General features: G+C 45.2%; 1 protein-coding gene across 14 annotated transcripts in view; it reads right to left on the reverse strand.

The window, feature by feature from the left end:
* The window catches only part of WNK1 (WNK lysine deficient protein kinase 1), a 97468-nt gene extending 91253 nt beyond the window's left edge, over positions 1-6215 (reverse strand). For all 14 annotated transcript variants that reach the window (XR_010027495.1, XR_010027496.1, XR_010027497.1 and 11 more), the window contains exon 1: positions 5427-6215. Coding sequence is in view for 11 of the 14 variants with exons in the window: in XM_063153896.1 (XP_063009966.1) it covers positions 5427-6200 (774 nt within the window). In the remaining 3 variants the exon portion in view is untranslated. The remainder of the gene's footprint in view (positions 1-5426) is intronic.
* Between the last annotated feature and the right edge of the window lie 11502 nt (positions 6216-17717).

Genomic DNA, 17717 nt, shown 5'->3' on the forward strand with positions numbered 1-17717 from the left:
ATTATATTTACTGCCTCACAACCAGACAGTTACAAATTGACCCACAGCCATCTCCAAAAGTGATATCCCTTTGAGGTAAGATTATTTTCTTAAGTAGAGGTCTCCTAACAGCTGCAGCTCCAGAATGTACTTCAAAAGCTGCCTTCTCTCTTTCAGGGTCACCTTTGTCAAGTCTGAGGGAGCCTGACCACTGTTTATACTTCTGCAGGTGATTAGTCTGGCCCCTTTCCCATGCCATTTATCAAGCTGTCAATTGTATCAATTACAGCACAAACACTCAAGAATATGGCTGGGTTGTCACCTTTAGCTAAAGGAGATTTCACATCAGAGATTTGAAGACACTAAGTACCAGTAATTTGTTCTGCCCTATGACACAGAAAACCAGTAAAAATTTACACTTCACTGCACTAAATTTCAAATTCCCTGCATATGCACACTTGTAAATCCAGCATCCTGAAAGTGCCATAAGCCCACTGTATACTGAAAGTAAAATCTGTATTTCACAATTTGTAAAGCTGAAAACAGAAGAGATAATAAGGACAGCATGATGTTGACAGATTGTCACATACCTTGATTAATCTACGTTTGTGACAATGACACAGCTGGCCCAGAAGCAGTCCCCAACAGGAGGCACACTGCTGCTGCAGCCACATAATGCTTTACTAGCTTGTGAACAGAATTATCAGCACTGATGTGAGGTACAGAGTAGGCACAGGAGCTAGCACATAGCATTAGACTTGGCCCTGATCTTCCAGTAAGAGCTTCAGAAAATGTCTTTTCAAATAATCAGAATTAAACCACAGTCAGAGCTTTCAAAGAATGCATATTTGCTTAGGGATATTGACTATTTCTCCAGAACTAACAGAATGTAATTGTTTTCCAACAGTGCTTGACAGATGAATTCCAGGTCCACACTTCTCAGTTTCCTCGCACTGCAGAAAGGTCTAGATCTGGTTTTCCATTTTGCTTTAATGTAGCTACATGCTTGTGCATCAGAGCCAGCATCTCTGCAATCAGGACTCCTAGTGAGCAATATGCAACCTTTTTAAAAAAGGAGAAAAAAAAAAAGACTAAAAGACTACAGGATGCCACAGTTATGTGATACAAGACCTTTTTTGGTTGTCAGACTCGAATGTGCAACTTCTGAAACATTTTCAGTTCTGCCAGTCCAGAAAGAATAGAGAATTTCAAGAATTATACATTGACCTCAACAAGCTGATATTTGTCATGATAAGTCTGCAGTGGAGTCTATACTTCAGAGAACAGAAACTGCATTCCACCGCTGTCTGCTGACCTAAAATCACCATTAAATATAGCTTTAAGACCACAAGATAAAGATAGGCATCATTAAATCTGAAGTGTCAGTAAAAATGAAGCTACACATCACATCCAATCGACTTCCTGCACTGTGAGTTTCAAGTTAACATTGTTAGACTCAGAAAAACTGACAGATGGAAATATTATTTAGTACCTCGCTGCTTCCTGCTACAAAGTGTCACTTGAATTATCATTTTTACCAGAGTGCACTAGAGAATATCATGGTTCACATCCAATTCTGGCATTATGCTTGTTCCAGCTAGTTTTTCATTGCTATTTCCTATGTAAGAAAAATCCATTTGCAAGCTGGAGTGTCTGTACACCACACTTGGTTTGTAGTTAGACATCGGCTAGAGAAGTGCACACATGTAACCTACACCAATTTATTACTCAGATGCAATAAATTCCAGTCAGCTTTCCCTCAAGGCAGCAATGACTACAACAAACTCTGTGCACCATTATCACCTGTCCAACTCATTTCTTACCCCTGGACACTGCATTGCTTAGGGAGAGCCCTCCAGTTCCTTCCTAATGCTCCAGCAGCTCAGGTGTTAAGCAGAATAACCTGACCTGGCACTGAAGCCAGAGTAAGAATAGCAAAGCAACATACCAGCAGGAAGGTGCACCCTCCTTTAAGAGAGCACTGCCCAAATGAAGGTAAGTCTTCAAATGCCTCACAAATAACACAGTTCAAAAGAACCCAAGTTATCTCCACATCATCCAGCACATCCCTAAGTGAAAAGTTGCTAATTTGAATAACCCAGAGCAATAATTGTAGGGAGAAGATTTTGCAGTCCAGCAAGTGACTGTTCTGTAAATCAGCAGTTAAATTACAGTTTTGATTTAAAACCACTCAGACAGGGCTCAGAGGGATGACACAATAGCACTAAGATTTGGCTTTTGCAGCCAGCAATGTGACTTGCTACTTCTGGCATATGAGTATTACTTTGCAAACTTAAAGCATCAGGGGAGGGCACCACATTTTAGCCACAACATTACCTGAACTGTACAGAGGAGACAAACTCACTGCTCAAACATCATTTACAAAGATCCCTTTTGTCAATGTCTACCTACTTAAAAACCCTTTAATTAGTAACCCTAACTACTATTTTAGTCAATTTATGAGATGTGCTAATGACAACAGTAGGAGGCACACTTGACTCAGAATAACTCGAGCTGAGATGAATACATCCAAGGGGAATAAAAGTGTCTGAAGGCCAACACTACACTAACAATTGCCTTGCAGCAACTCAAGCTGAGCACTGGCAGAAGCTGCTGAGCTCTTCACAGCTCCACTACACTCACAGCAGGGCAGGTATTTCACTTTTGAACACCTGCACACAATATTTTATAGCAGGTTCAGTAACAATTTGCTTCACAGGGACAGGTCACAAAGTAAACCACGATAGTCCATCAGTCACACCTGTGTTAAGTTTTGTTAGATTCAACAAAATTGACTCACAGATGAAGAAAAAATAAAGAGCCAGGACCTTGGCTTCCTGGAGATTCTAAGAGCACCAGTAAGTGACCCAGTGAATTTCAGCTCTTCCCCCTTCCACTTCCTCCACAGCCCAATTTATCAAGCAGAAGGGGCAATTCAATTATAAGGCAATTCAAGAGCCTTGAGGACATGAGCAATATCCTCCACAGTTTCACTAACTTGGAAACACAAGCTGCATTTCATAAACAGCATCTAAACTTCCTTTGAGAGGAAGCATAGTCATAGTCTCAGGTTTTGATCTTCATTACTACAGAGCACACACAAAAAATTAGGCATAGTTGTATTATTCAGAATTAAAAAGTCATTCTGCCAGACACCAACACAAATCTTCAGTGGTGATGTTCAGAAGACTCTGGGGAGTTGGGACACCTCAGATGCCTGAGAAAAACTGCTATTGCTGAGGAACATTATTTCAAGATAATTAAAAGTAACCATCAGTCAGTTATGGTTACTGTAACACAGCATGGAAAAAAATTATTCACATTTCCCTAATAAAATAATTATGCTTTGAAGATTCACCAATTCTCAAATCATGGCATCCTGGAAAACCACTAACATCTAAGTTTCTGTCCATCTTTGTGAATGCAGATTTAATTTTGATACAAGTCAGTCATAACAAATATCAACCCATCAACAACTACATTTTCCTATATAAGAGGACATACCCACCATCCCAATAAATACCAAGTTCCTCCTTTTCTTTCTAGCCACAAACAATAAAACAGGATTTAATCTTAAAATATTCTATTAGCTCTAGAGTCTAGCTCCTTCAGCAAACACTTTTAACAGCTATAAAATGTACATTCCTGTTTTAAAGTTGTCACTTGGTAGTGACTCCTGAGAGGAAAACACAGCCTTTGGAATCTGGCTTGGCTTAACCCACCAGGCACTCCTGCAATGCACTTCCCCTCTGAGCAACACATCAACTGTTTCCCCCTTGCAAATATTTTCATTCATGCTTTTTGCAACTTGTCATTTTCAATGTTACCCATGAAATTCACCAAGCAATTGAAAGCCCAGCAACACGTCCCTTAAAAATGAGCTTTTTTAATAAATTCCTTCAAAGTTGGTGCTTCTCCAGACAGTTTGTCCACATGGTACTGATGATGATGAAGACACTTCAAGAGGCAACATTAGTGAAAGGCAATTGATGCCAAGCTGATGTTAGTTTCAATGATGTTCGTTTCTGATCAGTAAGTGTGAAGATTAAAACAGTCTCCAGAGATAAAGTCACAGAACTCAACAATTGGAAAGATTAAGATTTCAAATAAAAGTCATACAATTTTGATGGGTTATTAATCTCCTCACAGTTCAAACTGCACAAGTAAAGCTTCAGCAGAGCCCAACAATTGATCATTTTACTTTTAATTTAAAAATCAATGCTGAAACAGACCACCACAGCAAGGATGCAGCTAGCTTGGAGGAGCAGGTCATGCTGAAGGGTCACAGAGAAAACTGGAAGCTTTCCTCCACAGTTGGTAAGCACAGAATAATGGCAATAACAAAATGAACCAAGGTACTGGTAGAATACTTGAGCAACCATCCAGAAGCAAATATTAATTCAAATTAAGAAATCTTTTAATAAATTCCCTCAGCTTGACTGGAACAGATATACAAGTGCTTTTGACAAAGTTACTGCAACCAATCTTTGTGAGCCACTGACTGCTTAAAAACCCTACAAAGAGTTTTGGGACTTTCACCCATTGCTCTTTTGTCTGCCCTAAATCGGATGGGAACACAAACAACAATAAAGATGTACTACATGAGCCCTTCCATGAACTGCACCAAAACCCAACACCAAAAAACAAACACTAAACCTTTTAACTTAACTCTGAGGCTTTGAAAACAAAGCAGCACACCAGGTATTTGTTCCTGGTACTCCAAGCTCTTCCCACTCCTTTCCAGGTTGTTGCACAGCAACCTGTGTCTGTTACACAAGCTGTGACTCGCAGGGAACTGAGGCTGTTCTTGCCATCCTCAGACTGGGCTCCTACAGAACCCTGTCTAGAAACTTGATAAAAGAGCAGTGTCTTAGCCCAGTTTAACCCACCAGCCACCCAGAAAGGCTAAACTTCAGGGTGCTTTCTAAAGCTGCATGGCTTGTGTATACTCTAGAGTTATCTATCCCACAAGAACCCACTGCCACTACCTATGAAATGTCTGTGAAATTAATGTTTTCACATTTTTTCTTAAGAAAAACACCTCAACAAATTCTGAAACGTTTAGGGTAGCTCAAGTCAACATTCACTTACATATCTTCCCTCAGCCTCCCTGAAGCTGCACACAAGTGATTTTACAATCCTCCAAGCTACCTTTTGGAGGCATAAAATGCAAGATGCTATACAAAACAGAACTGCAGCACGTTTTGTGATGATAAAGCTAAAAGACTCTTCAGAGAGCACAGTATTTAAAATAATTAAAAGGCAAACTGCCTCCATGGAAAGGATGCACCTTTTTTTCAAAGGACTGCCTCAGGTAAGGTTTGCAGCTCCTTTGGAATCAAGCAGACCTCGAGCTGATGGGTTTTATCCCCTTCAAGCACAATGACTAGCACCTGGGAGAGTGACTGTACTGTAATAAATCCCATTTTTTTATTTATTTATTTTACCTGTAGCTCGCACCAGGCAACTTCCACAGTGGTTTCAGTATCCAGTCCTTTATAGACAGTTTTGAAAGAGCCTCTTCCGATCTCGATGTCAAACTTCAGGAAGCGGCCATCCGGGGAGATGCCCACTGCCTTGGTCTCCAGTTCTTCGATGTCCTCCTGCTGCGCTCTCCGCTCCTCGAATTCCCGGCTGGCAGCTGACAGGCTGCCAGCGACACTGCTAGGGGGTAGCGCAGCCGCCTCATCCCCCTCCTCCTCCTCCTTGGGCAGCAGCGGGGCGGCATCCTTGGCGGCCGGGGGCTCCTCGGCAGCCTGTCCTTCCAGCGGGAGCGGGGCGGGCGGCGGCGGCCGCGAGTCGGCCTCGGTGACGCTGGCAGGGGCGTACGGGGTCCGGCCGGCAGCCGAGGCGGGGAACACCGAGGGAGCCGCGCTGCCTCCCGACACGGGGGCCGAGGGCGCTGCGGGCTGCAAGCTGGGCAGCTCCAAGGCCGTGGCGTTGGAGTCGCAGATCACGCTCCGGCGGAAGAAGCGGTGCTCGGTGGCGGCCGCCCCTCGGCTGTCCTTGTCCATGGTGTGGCGGCGGCGCCGGTACTCCTCACTGCGGCCTCCGCTGCCCGGCCCGCCGCCCGCTCCGCCGGCGCCCGAGGCTCCGTGCTCGGCGGCTCCCAGCTTGTCTCCGACGGAGCTGTCCGAGCTGGAACCGTTCTTGGGCGGCGGCGGCGGCGGCACCAGGAAGCGCGGGCTCGGGGGGCCGCTGCCGGCGGCGTCCCCCGACATGGTGCCCCGGGGGAGCGCGGCTGTGGCGGGGCGGCGGCGGGAGGCGAGGGAAGGGCCGCTCACTGAGCGGGGAGCGCGCCCGGCCGCGGCTGCCGTTGCAGCTGCAACAGAGGAGGGTCCCAAGGGCTCCTCTCGGCGGAGCTGGGAGGTTGGGCCGGCGGGGTGGATCCCCGGTCAGCGTATGCATCCATCCTGCAGCGGGGAGCCGGGCAGCGGGGCCGACATGGAGCACCGGGAGCAGACACGGGGCGCCGGCTTGGAGCGGGGGACGGCGGGAGAAAGGAAAGCCCGAGCACCGGGGAGACGCCGGTACCTCGGCGGCCGCAGCTACTCCCGGCGATGGAGAGAGCGCGGGGCCGGCCCGGCTGCGGGAAGGGGAGGGAAAGGGGCCGGGACGCGAGGAGGGAGCGGGGCGCAGGCCCGCACGCCAAGAAAGCCGCCGCGCTCAGTCACTCGCTTCCGAGCGGCAGAGGCCCGGGCAGGCCCAGGGCAGGGAAAGGGGTCCGGGGGGCTCAGCCCCGCCTCACCGGGGCGCCCATGGCGGCCGCGGCCTCTCCACCGCCCGGCAGGCGCAGCCACCGCCCGCGCGGCCGGGCCGCGCTCTCTCCAACAGCCGCGGCCGCCTCGCGCGGAGCCGGAAACCCTCCTCCTCCTCCTCCTCCTCCCTCCTCTTCTTCTTCTTCTTCTCCAGCTACTGCTCCTGCTGCCCGCGGCCCACAGCCGCCGCCGCTGCCCGGGGCTGCCGCTCCCCGGGGCCGCCGCCGAGCCGAGTCCGGGTGGCGCCCGGCGGGCAGGACCGAGCGCAGCCGCCGCGGCCGCCCGGCGACGCCTCGGCGCTAAATGGCGACGGCGGGAGCCCGAACCGACACACGGTCCGGGGGGGAGGAGTGGCCGCGACGCCGGCCACGCCCCGCCCGAGCCCGGGCAGCGCGTCGTCCCCTCCCCCCGCAGCCGGGGGAGGTGGCCGCGCCCGCCACGCGCGGGGCACCATGGGAGTTGTAGTTTACAGCGGCCGAGCCGCACCGGAGGAGCCGCCCGTGGATTCTCCCGGGATGGGAGGAAGGGAAGGAGCGAGGAATGGAGGAGGGGAGGGAAAGGAAGGGAACGACGAAGGAGGATCTCGGTGTGCGCCGAGGGCCAGGGGCCCGATGTGCTGTGGGGAAGCTCGTCCTGCACGGCCGCCCCTTCCTCCACACGCCCGGCCGGTCAAAAGGCACCGGGTCTGCTTGCGCTGCTCGTTTCTTCAAGTCTTGTGTTACACCCACACGTTAATATTTGGGATGTATGTATTTATTTAGATATTGTCTATAGGTAGATAAATATATCTCAGAGAATATCCCGAGATGGAAGGAACCCACAGGTATCACAGAGTGCAGCTCCTGGCCCTGCACAGGACACCCCAAGAGACACCGTGTCCCTGAGGGCATTGTCCAAATTCGCCTTGGGCTCTGTCAGGCTGTGCTGTGCCCTGGGGAGCTGTTCAGTGCCCAACCACCCCTGGGGGAAAAACCTTTTTATAATCTCCAACCCAAACTCCACCAACTTGAGGCCATTCCTCAGGTCCTGTCACAGGTCACCAGGCAGAGGAGATCAGTGCCTGCTGCTCCATTTCCCCCTGCGAAGCTGAAAACAGCAATGAAGTCACGTGAAAAAGGCCAATCACTTGTTTTTAAAATTTTAAAAGTTATAAAATTAGTAATATAATTAGAGTAATAAAAATTTGGACAATTAGTATTTAGGACAATAGGAGACAATAAAAACAAAGAGTTATGGATGGTCCAGGTACCTTTTTCTGGGCAAAATAAGCCCAAAAAAGGACACACATTAACAGAAGATTAACCCTTAACAGCAATAGCCTGTTGCATATTCATACATCTCATACATGATGCATAAATTCCATTCAAACACAGGATTCTGTCTGGTCAGTGTCAACTTCTTCCTATTAATCCTGACAGCATCTTCATGGCTGAGCAAGGCAGGACGAAGTTCATTTCTTCTGATAAGAGAGCAATAAATTCTTTTTCTGGAAAGATTTAGGTGTCCTGTGGCTGCTACCTCGGTGGAAGTGCCTCATTCCTCTCTTTTTTAAAAAAAGTATCTTACATACCATAGCTTCTATTTCAACATTATGTTATAACCTAAAACTATATTTAACACACTACTTAAGAAAATTAATACAGCATAACTTTATAACATAACACATATAATATTAATTTTAAGATTTGCAAAATGCCAATAATAAAATATGCATTTTTCACAGGTCATGAACATGTTTTCAAACAGCCTCTAAAATTCTTTAAAATCATGGGCCACAATGACTCTGTGTAGTGAGCACTGTACAAACAAGTAGGAGGGTGGGTTTTTCCTCCATTTAGGCAATTTGAAGAGGCACTAAGTGGCCAAGCAACCTGAAATGCAATTAACTGCTCTGTAAATGTCATTATTGAAAAGAAAGAGAATTTGCAGCCTCTGCCCTTAACACAAGTGTTATCTTGTGGCCACTTCAGTCATGCCTGTGGCTGCTGCAGCTGAACCTGGGCTGTACAGAGCCCACATGAACCCTGACATGAATTGGGAACTTTCAGGTTAACAAGGCTTTGGCAAAGACGAGTCATCTAAATTATTTATGTCATGTTCCTCTTTTGTATGAATAAACCAAAACCGAGCACTTTCCTTCTTACGGCAGCAATCTTTTGAAGTCAACTGGAATGTACTGAAGAAGGAGCAAATGATTTTGTACCATGGCTGTCAGGCAGCTACAAAGCAAAAGTTACATTGAGGAAGAAAAAGAAAACTAAGAAAATTCCCTGAGTAAGTAATATGTTCCCAGCAAACACAGTGTTGTTTTAAATACTTTTTTTAAAGTTACTTTTAAACCAGCAGTTTAGAGGAAGCTGTGTGTTGCTGATGCGAGGCCTTAACTCCTTCTGCAAAAAGTAGCACAAGTGGCCCTTTCAGAGTTCCACAAATCATCAACCTGGGCAATTCTCACATGCTTGTGCTCCTCACAAATAAAATTTGAAAAATTGACATAGTAATCAGCACACTGCTGTTTTCTGTACATCCTTCTGTGCGTCCTTTCTGTACATCCTTTTTAGCCTTGGTAACATCAACAAAATAATGGCACAGTCTTCACAAATAGGACCAGAAGTGTTTTGCTGTACAGCTCCACAGTAAAGACTTCTGCGTGGCTTAAGCCTTCCAGGGCTTGCCTTCACTGAGAAGGTGGATTTAGTTTGTATATTCATCAGGGTGCCACTTGAGCTGCATTGGCACCAGGAGCAGACACGCTCCCAACCAGTGCTGGGCTGAACAGGGTAATTTGATTAGCAGCAGAGTGGCTGGATCGAAACTGATTAACTCATAATTCAATCTGCCTCATCCCTGCTGCACTGCCAGCACCAGCAGCTCCTCTGCTGGGACTGGGGGTATCTGTGGCCAGCAGAAAGACAATTCCTGTGCAGCAGCAGCAGCAGCAGCAGGTGTATCCATGCTGCCTTTATACTGTTAAGAGCAGCAGGACACAGTAGCAGGGTTGACAATGCAGGCCCCATTCCCTCCCCTCTGCTGCTGTGGCTGCCTTCAGGAATCTGCCAAAATCCCCTGCCCTGTGGATTTTTGGCACCTCTTTGACAGGACCAGCAGGAGTGGAGAGCAACCCTTGCTGCATTGGGTGCCTGATGTCACTGCTGTGGCATTACCTGAAGCAATGCCGTGATAAATCCCTCTGTGTGCTGCCAGGCCACGGAGCTGCTCGGTGAATTCCACTTGCATCACCACCTGTGGGCTCGGCAGGCCGTGCCAGGTGTGTGCCCAGCCCCATCCCTGAGATCTCCCACTCAGCTGGGTGGGCTGCAGCTGGGAACCACATGGGAACCTCGCTTGTAGCCCCTTCTCACCCAAGTGCCTCTCACCCATTCTTCTTCAATGTATTTTCCCTCTGTTCGATAACCAAAAACTTTGCAGAAGAGGCTGCAGCACAGCCACAGGGGGCCCGAGGCGGTTTTTGACTAAAAAATCGTGGTAATTATGTAAAAAGGCACCTCCCCGGTGTCTGATCCAGCACATTCCTGAGCACTCTTGAAATTCAGGGAGGCTGGTCCTCAGTGAGAGGTCCCTAACACCCGGCTCCTCTCACTGGCTCCTCTTCTGGGCAGAGGCAGGCAGAGCAATCTTGGCAGGAAAAAAGAGCTGAGCAGCTGACCTGGAGGTGGGAATGATGGATTTTTGTCTTCTTTGACTCTGAAAAAAGAAATGGTATGATATTGGCAATTATATTTTATGTGGGTGTTGATTTAATTTTGTCATTCTAAAAAAGGATGGATGTAATAAAGAGTGTGGGCTTGCTTTCCCTTCAGTTTTATTTCTTTTAATCTGTAAAACTCTGTTTAGGCTAAATGGAAAATTTCAGTATTGCAGCAAGATTTAATAAGCCTAAAGTAAATTCTATATGTATTCTATGTTTAGAAACAATTAATTAATATCATTTTGGTGCCAGAGCTCCTCAACCAATTAAAAATATTTCTTTTGCCTTTTGCTCTAAGAAGAATCCACAGAAAGAAGGAGCCTGACTACACTTGAGAAATTACAGGCAAAGAGATTTTAAATGATCTTTTGATAGAATCCAAAGGGCTTACACTTGACATCATAAAAATATCCTTCTGTCAAGCCTTTTATAGTTACAATTATCCTGGTTGCAACAATAACAGTTTAAAAAATGACTTTGAATGAAGTGTGATTTTGATGTTGACTGAATCAAAATTTTTTTTCAGTTTTGCTTTCTCCATGAAATTTCATCCCCTGTTGGCATCCATGACCTGTCCATGTGACAAAGTCTTAATGGGAAGCAGCTATTCTCTATTTTCACTTATGCAATACATTATGCAATGCAGGAGGCTATGCCATAATTTTGATGCATGTGATTTTATTCCATAACCTAAGTGCTCTGCAAAGCAAACTCCTCATCTCAGTTTTATTGCCCATTACCAGATTGCAGCTTCAGTGCCATATTACAACAGTGACAGTACAAGTTTTTCTGTAGCAGCTTCTTCATTTTCCTTGGCATTTCTTAAATCCAGGCCTCTGCCACAGTGTTCACTCTTGTTTCTTGAAAGTAAATGAAATAAAATATTTCAAGACCTCATGCTTAAGAAATGAGACCATTTAACCTGCCAGATATTCTGTTTGGCTTTGTTTTATCCCCTAGGAAGTCAGTTTCATTTGTTTTAGGTGAGGTTTTGTACTTGCAAGTAGCTCTGGAGGTTGGGTTGGTTATGAAATCATTGTAACCATCTCTGGGACCTGTAGGCAGTTTAATCCTCAGGCTCTGTAATAGGTGGTCCATCAGATGGCATTGGATGGTGAGTCCTGCCCAAACCTCTGGACCTGGGTGCTCTCTCCACAGGCAGGACCCATGGGAATTGGAAAGAGGAAGGATTACAAATCTTACAGGCCTTAAAACCAAACATCCCTCTTTATGCTGTCCTGGCTTACAGAGTCTGCAAGTCCTGCAGGAGGATAGGTCCACTCCACAGCCAAAACACCTGGGCAGAGTCTGAGGTGCAGCTAAAGGACTGGAGAAACAGCCAGGCTGTATAAGAAGGACTAAATCCAGGATGGATGAATTATGTGACATTTCTTATTTACTGCTTCAGAAAATGTCAACAACCCTGCACGATAAAACAGTAGCAGAGCATGTGCTTCTTCATCAGATTGAAACATTCATTTCCCTTTCACCCACCCATCCACCCCCATTCCAGCTACTAGAATAGAAAGCACAACTCCTTTTCTTTCCTTTTTTTTCACCATTCTCTTGAGCTACATTAACAAATGGATTCCAAGGGTGTGAAAACAAACCAGTGAGAGAGCCAGCAGAGGAATGCATCACTGGTTTGATACCTGTGCTTTTGAAGGAACAAAGCACAACTTTACACTGTATTAGTAACCACTTTTAGTCTGGAATTCATTGTAGGCTGTGCTGCTGGCTCCCTGTTGAATGTAGTTAATAAATCATTGTGTTTATTATTAGCATATGTATCTATGTACATTCTCCAAACATAATCCATTCAGATAAATTTGAACAGCAAGAACATGATAGGAGAACATTTAAAATAACCCAAATGCTGAATTTTATCAGAGATGAGATTCAGTGATTGTTCATACTCATGTATATTTCAAACTGTATCAAGCCATAATGGCTGTGGCCAAATTCAACATTGGTGCTACTGGGAGCAGAGGCAAAACATGGCTCACTCCTTTCTTCATCATCTTCCTGGCTATTCTTGCAATGTTTCCTTATATAAGGAGTTTATGGAGTAGTCAAACAGTGAGTGAGTGTTGTGGAAGCAGAGATATTTGCTGAAATCAGCATCGTGTTCTTCCTTTTTTTGTGTCTTTAGTCAATTGCTCAGGATGCCTCATTTATCTTTTCTCTCTCTGAGGCTTTAGGGAATTCTGTGCTTCACAGCAGTGTCATAACACTTCTAAAGCAGGCACAGAGGCAGGGGCACTGCTTTAATCAAGAGGAGCTGTTTGATGGAGGTGGGTGGAGGGAAGTGTGAAGAAGATGGTGATGCTGGATTTGTAACTGACTGATGCTGTGCAGCAGTCAACCTGCCCTGCTTTCTGCTCACCACTCACAAGCTGGTGAAAATCAATCACTCTCACAGCAGGTCCAGTCCTGCTCCTCTTTACATCAAAGCACAAAAATAAAATACTACTCACTTCAGTCAAAGCAGGAGCAGGCTCATATCCAGCATAATGAACTTCCTCGTGTCCTTCAAATGCACAGTCTGGTCCAAATGCAAAACATTAGTTTGCTCTGGTGCCATTTCTGCCAGATCCACTACTGGAAGGGGTTTTTCTGAAATGTGTTGGACATTCCCAAAAGATGATGAGTGTTCTCCATGGCCACTGACATTGGGGGGAGAGAGAGAGCACTCACCTCTCACAGTGGGGCTCAACACCATGTAGAATGGAGCCCCTGACAAGGCAGGACTCCTGAAGGGAAAAAGGAACATGGGATCGTTTGGCTGAAGGGAGCAATAAAAACCTGGAGTACCCTCCTCAGACCACTTCTCTCCTTGCCAAGTACTCAGTGTGAGGAGTGACTGGCAAGTTGTGCATGTTACAGAGCTGTTCACTCCCAGCCTTGGGCTCCTCTTGCAGCCTGCCAGCACCAGGAGCAGAGGCACAAAGCTGGAACTCCACACATGCTGGCAACCCACAGCTGAGGCATGGCTGCTGTGGTGGTTTGTCAGGAGTGAAAGGCTTTACTGACAACATAAGCACAGTGACATTAAAAGGGCCAGGGTTCTGTACCTGAATGACCCCTGCCCCACACGTGCAGAGTTTCCCCACTCATGTGGTTCCAGTGGTGTAATTATAATCCAATGAAAAAATATCCAGGGTAAACAAGCTCTTGGGGGCCACTGCCAGATGACACAGGTCACAGCAGCTCTCATGTTGCTCAAATCTGTGCCCAAGACTGGGAAGAGGATCAGGGAGCTGCAGCTGCCTTGCAGATAGCACTAGATCTTCTGCTGTGCTTGATCTTAAGTGAAATGCTCCAAGAAATCTGTTGCAGTTAATGACTGACTCCATCCCAAAACATCAGCCTCTCCAAACTAATTCAGATACCCAAGACAACATCAAGTAACCTCAAATACAGCAGAATGGAAATCAATAGTGCCTTTAAGATATGACAAAATGTTTTCAAAAGTATTTCAATTACATGTGTGTGTGTATAAGACACCTCTATTTCAATGTCTTTCTCTGAGAAACAGCTTGCTAAATTTATCTGCCTCTGATACCAGCACAGTGGTTCTGCTGTTTCAATCCTGAAATGTCAGTCTTTTAAGATGTTTCTGTTTCATATTCTCATTTTCTGAGAACAACTTCCCCTTCTCATCCATGAACTATTAACTGCCACTGATAGCTGGAAAGCAAAGACATTGCCTGCTGGGGACACAAGAAATTGTGGTTTAGGTCACAGGAAAACCAGACTATGAGGTATAGAAGGAGCAATGTCTTTCTGCTCAGACAACTCCTTGACTGCCCCAGGCAGGTAGGACAGAGCCCAAGGAAATAGATATATTTAGATGCAGTCATCATCAAAACTTGCATCTACACTAAGATAAGGTAGACAAATTTTCTACAGCACTACCAGTATAAAGGACAAATTATTAAAACTTTTGGATGAGTCAGAGTAATCCCCTGTAGCTCACTGCATCCACTTTGGGATGCAGCGCTGAACTTCCCTGGGTGCTGGAACCTGAACCACAAGCTGTTTGCTCCCAGCACCTTCTCCCTGCCCATCAGTGGCCTCTCCACTGTGCTGGAGATGGGATTGTTGGGACCCAAATCTGCAAACACTACAGCTGGGAAGCAGCACTCAAGCCCTATGAACAGTCCATTGACATTTTACACTGCACACAGCACTAAGTGTCTGCAGGATCAGGCTCTTGGTGATTACGTGATTTACAGGTACGTCACTTCAGCTTCAAAACAATGCTGGTCATACAAAGGAAAATAATTCTGGGCTCTCTTAAAGTAGTAAAAATCCCCCAAATCAAACACTATTGCCTAAAATTAGATCCACAAACAAGTGACAGAGATTACACAACATTCATTACAAGGTTTGCCAGGATTTTCCAGCAGAAAAAAACCAGAAGGAAATATAGATCCACTCATTAGGACTTCTAATATCACAGTGAGTAAATTACTTTTTAAAAACATCTTGCATTACAGGGAATATTCAATCTCAGGGGAAACAAACAGTCTCTGAGCAGCTTACACTTTTGGCAGCAGCCCAAGATAGCATGAGGCACAAATTGCACAAATCACACAAATGTCTGAGTTTGTGTAAATTCTGTGCTCAACATCTGCACAAGCTTTCTTCCTAACTGTAAAAAAAAATGTTTCTTTGTCCAAAATTCAAACATCAATGATATTATTAGACACATCAGAAAAATTATGACTGTGCCTTGGATCTGAATCTTTTGTATCCCCTCCCTCTACCAGATATGTAACACTCCATGTGACTGATCATGTACTGACAGTCAACTAAAACCAACAAAAAGCAAGAAAAAGAAGGCTTATCACTATGCTGTGATTTATCTCCTCTAAGGGACTAATTTCTTTTAGCTTAATTACATTAATTTAAAAGGCTTAATTTCTGTTAAAATGTAGGTGTTATTACCATGCAGGAGGTATTCAGGACTAGAAATGTGATTATTTGGGCATTAGAGCAGTCTATAAATATTTAAAGCATTAAACCCCAGAGAAGGTTAATGTAACACAGGAAAGTAACATTAGAACTACTTGGGTGAATTGTTGAATGGAAAAATGAACAAGTCTGAATATATTTGAATGTGGAATAATGTCCCAATAAGACAAAGCTGGTACTGTATTACTTGACATTGTTTCAGTGACAATCCCTGAAGAACATTCAAAATCTACTCTGTTAAAACATGCAAAATGAGGGATGCATTAGAACATGAAACTGATTACTTATGCAAACTGTTATAAACAGAACTCATCACCCTGATTTGAAGAGTATTGAGTTCATCATTGTCAGTAAAATGCATCATTGGAAACACTTGGTTGAGGAAAAAATACCCACCCTGAATATAGAAATTTTCTTGGTCCACCCCTCCTGTTTCAAAACCAAGACATCCACCCTCTTCAGTGCCTGTAAAACTGGTAGCACCTGTACACTGCACCAGGATATTAATCTGTTCATATCATTTTATCAATGCTGTTGAGAGCTCTGTGCAGGGGAGGACAGTAACCACCACTGTGGTGTGGTTCATGACCAACCTAACTCAGCTGGCTGGTTCAGAGTTTTTAAAAATGCAAGCTGACAACAACATGCTCTAAATGTTGGACTAAGCAATTTCAGAGTGCATGTCTAGCTTGCTGTCTTGATTCCTTTTTCTTTCAAGTTCGCTTGGTAGGAAAGAAATATTCTTGCCTTTAAAAAGCTGATCATAGACAGACAGAATTTACCTGTATTTATTTACCTGTGGTACACAATACAGGCTATACCTTTGCAGGGAACACTCTTAGTCTGGACACATGATATCAGGAATGCTAGAAATATCATGATATTAGGAATGCTAGAAATATCATGATCCTAACACAATCCTAACTACTTTTTGTTTGAATCCCATTAATCTCTGCCAAAGTAAGCCAGAAATTGTATATGTATAATTTCCTTGTCAAATCTTCTGTTACCACTCAGACATTTGCTCTGTGGATTTGGAGAACCTCACACTTGCTCAGGATCACTAAATGCTTCCCTCCAAAGGGAGTTCTGTGCATGCAGGATTTTGAGAGGACCAACACAAAGCCCTTCAGAGAGAGGTACAATTGAGTGGGAAGTTCTGATATTGCTGCCCAAGAGCAAAGCAGGAGAAAGGCAGCTCTCAGATTTCTGGGGCATTGTGAATTTAGGAGGAAAATGAAGTACTGAGCCAGAAGGTAGGAAAAAAAAAAAGGTTACAAGCTCATTCATAAGGGTTTTGGTTTTTTATAGCACAAATAGACATTTCCTGTGATGCTACATGCTGGATCAGACCTGACAGAAGGACACGCAATTTCTGTAGGCAGACCACAGCACATTTTTGTGACGTCATGAGAGAGAAACAAGAAGTCAGCTGAACACAAATAACACACATTTCCTTCAGTCAGTTTTCACTTCCAGTCTCAAAACTACACCTTTTTGTTCTTCACACTTAGCTGTGTGAAATTGTCCCACTAACCCATTCAACCCTGTCCCTTCTCTCTGGTCCTCAAGTAGCTCACTCCTTATTCAGATTATTGAGACACACAGTACTTCTCTCTTAGCCATCTATGGATTGTTTTCCTACCTGAATCCCAGATTGCACAATGGGGATGATTGCTGCTTACCTAATGTTTGTTATAAAACCTGTGACAGCATTTTTTCCTTGCTGCTGTACAAGAGGAAATAGCATTTTATTTGAAATGCTGTGCTGAGTGTCAACATGAGAGGTGTTTTAAAAGAGCTGAGAAGTATGCTGTCAGGAAAATGTTTCCAGGCCTACCTTCCCTCCCACATCCAACTGTGTTGAAATAATCAAATGCTGTCCCACTCGTGCTTGGGAAGAGGATGACTAACAGCAGCTAATTACTGCTCAATCTGTTGCCCTCAGCAGCTATTGGTCTGAATCACACCCACTGGCACCGAGGGGGCACGGTTTGTGTGTGGAGGCACCTTCATTTTTGGGGTCTTCCTTGGGAGGCAGCAGCTGGGACAAGAAGTGCACATGTTAAGATGCTGCCAGTGCCAGCATGCCTGACTCAGCAGATGGCATGAAGAGCCTGGCTGTGAGCCTCTGTGGGTCAGCCCTGTCCTGCTGGGGCCCTGGGCAAGCCAATGTCACACTGCAGAAAGGAGAAGGTGGTTTCTAACTTCTTCCTGCTCCATCCTTGTGCAGCAGGGACTGAACCTCGCTCAGTGGTGCTGGATATGAGCTCCTGCTTTCTTCCCAGTCT

Source organism: Melospiza melodia, chromosome 4, assembly GCF_035770615.1.
Source record: "Melospiza melodia melodia isolate bMelMel2 chromosome 4, bMelMel2.pri, whole genome shotgun sequence".
In the NCBI taxonomy this organism is placed as follows: Eukaryota; Metazoa; Chordata; class Aves; order Passeriformes; family Passerellidae; genus Melospiza; species Melospiza melodia.